Consider the following 5,330-nt stretch of genomic DNA (forward strand, 5'->3'; position numbering starts at 1 on the left):
ATTTTTGTTGAGATCACTTTGTAATTAACTTAAGGGTTTATGATCAGCTTAATACGTACTTTGAACACGTCGCAGTAACTTAAAATAGCTACAAGGCTCAATAAACATCAAATCAACACAATCCTTTCACTATATGACGGCGGATCAAAGGCATTTTTAATGCGACATATTTGGAAAGTTGGTCCAGTGTTCCATCTCGCTTTATACACAGAACAAATCCTTGAACTGTGATTAAAAGGATTCGTACAGATGGCACTGGTTACTGAAGCCGTTCTGGTTCTTGGCCATTGTACAGTATTTGAAACGAGAGGAGCCACACAATCTGATTTCCTAGAAGGTTGCAGGCGTGTCAACAACAGCAGAGACACTGACATTTTGCCTTTAGTATTCAAGCCAATTTTTAAAAAGCACAGTGGAGAGCTTTGTGTGGACCACTGACAAACTGTCAATCAGGGGCTCTCGCCTCCTGTCAATCCCTGATAGGAGACTCTCGATGCCTGTCAATTCGAAGAAGTTATGTCAAATTCGAAACGTGAATCATAGTTTTGCAGCACTGAAACAGGCCCTGTTTCCACGTGTCCACGCTGATGATGGGTATAAAGCTCTTGGCGAGCAGTCTTGCATGCTTTGGCGTTTCAGGTTTTCCCTGTTCAGGGAAACTTCCAGACCGCAATTTCTGTTTTATTTCAGATCTCCAGCATTCACACAACTACTTTTATCACCCGTCAATCATTGATCATGAGCAAGGCTCTCTCGGCGACCGAGTAGAGGCGGAACTCCTGCCAATCAGGGCGGGGCGCGGCTACAATGAAGAGAGATCACGGCTAGTGGGCGGGACTCCTGAGTACCGACCAATCACCGACTGGAGGCGGGGATACTATCGTCTGTCTATCACAGGGAAGGATGCAATTTGCATCTGCCTGGGGAGGGTGTGACCGGCAGATGTGCATCAATGGGAGCTTGCCTGGAGATATTCATCACTCGGGGGGCTTTCTCCACCTGTCCATCACGTGGGGGGGGGGGAGGTGGCAACTGGCATCTGTCAATCTCTGGCACAATGTCTACCTGGGTCTGCCCATCACTGTGAGGAGGGTTACCTGCACCTGTCCATCTGAGGGGGAGGAGGTGCTGTATGCCTGGCGAACACTGGGGCGGGGGCGCGAGTGAGGGACCTGTTGGTATTGAAATCTGTGTTTGTAAATATGGACATATGTATGGCATGATCCAATGTACAGACCATCAAATCATTTATGAATAAAGTATATTTTTGAAATAAAAAAAAACCTGTTGGTATTGAAAGAATGGGATTACATTACAGTAGTTACATGGTTGGGTTTTAATGTGTTTTTTCTGATGTGGGCGGGGAATTGCGTGTCAATCACGGAGCGGGCGGGACATTAACCATCTGTCAATTACAGAGGGGGCGGAACCCTAACACTGTAAATCACACAGGGGCGGGTTCCAACGTTCCGTCAATCGCCGAGGGGGCGGGATTTTAACCGCAGAGAGAGGGACACAGCTGAGTGACAATCACAGTGCGGACATGAGCCTAACCGGAGAAAGTGAGGACTGCAGATGCTGGAGATCAGAGCTGAAAATGTGTTGCTGGAAAAGCGCAGCAGGTCAGGCAGCATCCAAGGAGCAGGAGAAATTCCTGAAGAAGGGCTTATGCCCGAAACGTCGATTCTTCTGCTCCTTGGATGCTGCCTGACCTGCTGCGCTTTTCCAGCAACACATTTTCAACATGAGCCAGTCAACAGCTTGGTGGGCGGGGAATCGCCGTTCAGGTCGGTGGGGGCGTCGACCTATCCGCCAGTCATTAATAGAGGGGCGTGGTCTTAGCCGTCCGTCTATCAGGAAGAGGGCGGGGCCATAACTGCAATGCTTTCACAGAGCGGGTGGGCTCCCAGCTGGCTGTCCATCACGGAGGGGGCGGATTCCCATTCGCCTGTCCATCAGAAGGGGTGGGCCCCAACTCTCTATCCATCAAAAGGGGAGGCGGGTCATAGGCGCCAATCTATAAGAAAGGGGGCGTGGCCCACACGCGACAATTGGAGGGGGTGGGGCTCTCTGGGAGCACGCGGAGCGCCAACGGCAGGGAGGCGGACTCGGGGTTTAATCTCCGTTAAACCCGCAGCTTCGCTCGTCGACCCCTCCGATTCGAGCGTGGTTCCTTCTCAGCGGCCGCGGCTCCCCATCGTGCCCCGGAGATGTACCGTGCCCACCTTGGGTGCCACCCTGGCGGCGGCCTTTCATGAGTGCCCCGATGTGCATGGCCGCCGTCCCCTACCGCTGGCCTCCCCGCTTCCCGCTGCCCGTGTCGGATGTGCGCGCTGACTGCGCCCGCCCAGCCGCCGCTCGACACCATCAGCGGCTGCCCGCTCCGTGCGTCAGCGCGTCCCGTCCGGAGCCGCAGCCCCAGCCCCAGCCTTGGCCCCGCACCGCCTGAGGGAGGTTAGACCAGGACAGGCCAGCCCAGGACACCAGCTTCCCGTGCCGTGCCGCCCCCTCCCCCCGGCCCCTCTCTGTCTCTGTCTCTGTCCTTCCTCTCGCCGTTGGCCGCCATGGAGCTGCTGTGTTGTGAGCCGGAGACGGTGAGGAGGGCGCTGCCCGACCCCAAGCTGCTGCGAGATGACCGTGTGCTGCACAATCTGCTCGCGCTCGAGGAGCGCTATTTGCCGGCCTGCTCCTACTTCAAGTGCATGCAGCTGGACATCCAGCCCTACATGCGGAGGATGTTGGCCGCCTGGATGCTCGAGGTGCGTATTCGGAGGACACCCCCAGTCCCGAGATCAGCCCCCCCCCCCCCCCCCCCCCCACACACACTCTCTCCCACTCCACTGTCCCCGATCACCCCCCATTCCCTGATTCCCCCTCCCCCAACGTTCCCGGATCAACCCCCTTCCCGATTCCCCATGCCCAGATAAGCCTGTGCCCTCCCCATGCCCAGATCAACTCTCTTTCTCCACCCCCCCGATTTCCCATGCCAAGATCAACCCCCCTCCCCGATTCCCCATGCCAAGATCAACCCCCCTCCCCGATTCCCCATGCCAAGATCAACCCCCCCTCCCCGATTCCCCATGCCAAGATCAATCCCCCTCCCCGATTCCCCATGCCAAGATCAACCCCCCCTCCCCGATTCCCCATTCCAAGATCAACCCCCCCTCCCCGATTTTTCCATACCAAGATCAACCCCCCCTCCCCGATTTCTCCATACCAAGATCAACCCCCCTCCCCGATTCCCCATGCCAAGATAAGCCTGTGCCCTCCCCATGCCCAGATCAACTCTCTTTCTCCACCCCCCCGATTTCCCATGCCAAGATCAACCCCCCTCCCCGATTCCCCATGCCAAGATCAACCCCCCCCTCCCCGATTCCCCATGCCAAGATCAACCCCCCCCCTCCCCGATTCCCCATGCCAAGATCAACCCCCCTCCCCGATTCCCCATGCCAAGATCAATCCCCCTCCCCGATTCCCCATGCCAAGATCAATCCCCCTCCCCGATTCCCCATGCCAAGATCAACCCCCCCCTCCCCGATTCCCCATTCCAAGATCAACCCCCCCTCCCCGATTTTTCCATACCAAGATCAACCCCTCCCCCCCGATTTCCCATACCAAGATCAACCCCTCCCCCCCCCCCCCCCCCGATTTCCCATGCTCAGATCAACCCCTGCTTCCCGATGCCCCGATCAAAAACTCCCTTCTCCATACCCAGATCAACCTCCATTTTCCCAAATCAGGATTAACCGCGCTTCCCTGTCACCCCTCATCCATCTTCCCCTCATAACTCTCACCCATTGTGCCCAAACAAACTACACTTCCCCATACCAGATAAAATGCCCCCTTCCGCATGCCTGGATCAGACCTCCCTTCACCATATCTAGATCAACTCTTCCCCCACTTTACGTTTCCACCCAAGGCTAACCCAGATCTACTCCCCCTTACCTCCACTTACACATACCTGGATCTCACTACCCAACCTCGCCCTTATCCTTGCCTCGATCAACCTCCCCACCCTAACAATCTACCTTTGCCCTGCCCCAGGAAGCAAACTTGTCCGTGTCTGGATGGACCACCCCGACAAATCTTGCCCATACCCAGATTACCCCAACCCCCATCGCTGTGCCCTGACCGGCGGCCCCTTACCGTGCTAGTGCCATGCCTTCATCCACCTTCCTACATGACAACGCTCCCCCCAACCCCCTTGTCTCCTTTCCCTCCCCCCCACCCCATCTCCTCCTCCTCCCCCCCCCCCGTCGTCTCCTCCTCCCCCCCCCCCGTCGTCTCCTCCTCCCCCCCCCGTCGTCTCCTCCTCCCCCCCCCCCCCGTCGTCTCCTCCTCCCCCCCCCCCGTCGTCTCCTCCTCCCCCCCCCGTCGTCTCCTCCTCCTCCCCCCCCGTCGTCTCCTCCTCCTCCCCCCCCGTCGTCTCCTCCTCCTCCCCCCCCGTCGTCTCCTCCTCCTCCCCCCCCGTCGTCTCCTCCTCCTCCCCCCCCCGTCGTCTCCTCCTCCTCCCCCCCCCGTCGTCTCCTCCTCCTCCCCCCCCCGTCGTCTCCTCCTCCTCCCCCCCCGTCGTCTCCTCCTCCTCCCCCCCCCGTCGTCTCCTCCTCCCCCCCCCCCGTCGTCTCCTCCTCCCCCCCCCCCGTCGTCTCCTCCTCCTCCCCCCCCCGTCGTCTCCTCCTCCTCCTCCCCCCCCGTCGTCTCCTCCCCCCCCCCGTCGTCTCCTCCTCCCCCCCCCGTCGTCTCCTCCTCCCCCCCCCCCCGTCGTCTCCTCCTCCCCCCCCCCCCGTCGTCTCCTCCTCCCCCCCCCCGTCGTCTCCTCCTCCCCCCCCCGTCGTCTCCTCCCCCCCCCCCCTCCGTCGTCTCCTCCCCCCCCCCCCTCCGTCGTCTCCTCCCCCCCCCCCCCCGTCGTCTCCTCCTCCCCCCCCCCCCCCCCGTCGTCTCCTCCTCCCCCCCCCCCTGTCGTCTCCTCCTCCCCCCACCCCCCCGTCGTCTCCTCCCCTCCTCCCCCCCCCCCCCCCCCCCCCCCGGTCGTCTCCTCCTCCTCCCCCCCCCCCCCCGTCGTCTCCTCCTCCCCCCCCCCGTCGTCTCGTCCTCCCCCCCCCCCGTCGTCTCCTCCTCCCCCCCCCCGTCGTCTCCTCCCCGCCCCCCCCCCCCCGTCGTCTCCTCCCCCCCCCCCCCCCCGTCGTCTCCTCCCCCCCCCCCCGTCGTCTCCTCCTCCCCCCCCCCCCCCGTCGTCTCCTCCTCCCCCCCCCCCGTCGTCTCCTCCTCCCCCCCCCCCGTCGTCTCCTCCTCCCCCCCCCCCGTCTCCTCCTCCCCCCCCCCGTCGTCTC

At 60.8% G+C, this 5,330-nt stretch overlaps 1 protein-coding gene across 2 annotated transcripts in view; it reads left to right on the forward strand.

Moving 5' to 3' along the window:
• Positions 1-2,028: 2,028 nt before the first annotated feature.
• The window catches only part of ccnd2a (cyclin D2, a), a 28,992-nt gene continuing 25,690 nt past the window's right edge, over positions 2,029-5,330 (forward strand). Inside the window, exon 1 of one of the 2 annotated variants that reach the window (XR_011955295.1) lies at positions 2,029-2,759. Coding sequence is in view for 1 of the 2 variants with exons in the window: in XM_072562529.1 (XP_072418630.1) it covers positions 2,565-2,759 (195 nt within the window). In the remaining variant the exon portion in view is untranslated. The remainder of the gene's footprint in view (positions 2,760-5,330) is intronic. The other variant, XM_072562529.1, reaches the window with a different exon arrangement.

Source organism: Chiloscyllium punctatum, chromosome 44 (genome assembly GCF_047496795.1).
Source record: "Chiloscyllium punctatum isolate Juve2018m chromosome 44, sChiPun1.3, whole genome shotgun sequence".
Lineage (NCBI taxonomy): Eukaryota > Metazoa > Chordata > Chondrichthyes > Orectolobiformes > Hemiscylliidae > Chiloscyllium > Chiloscyllium punctatum.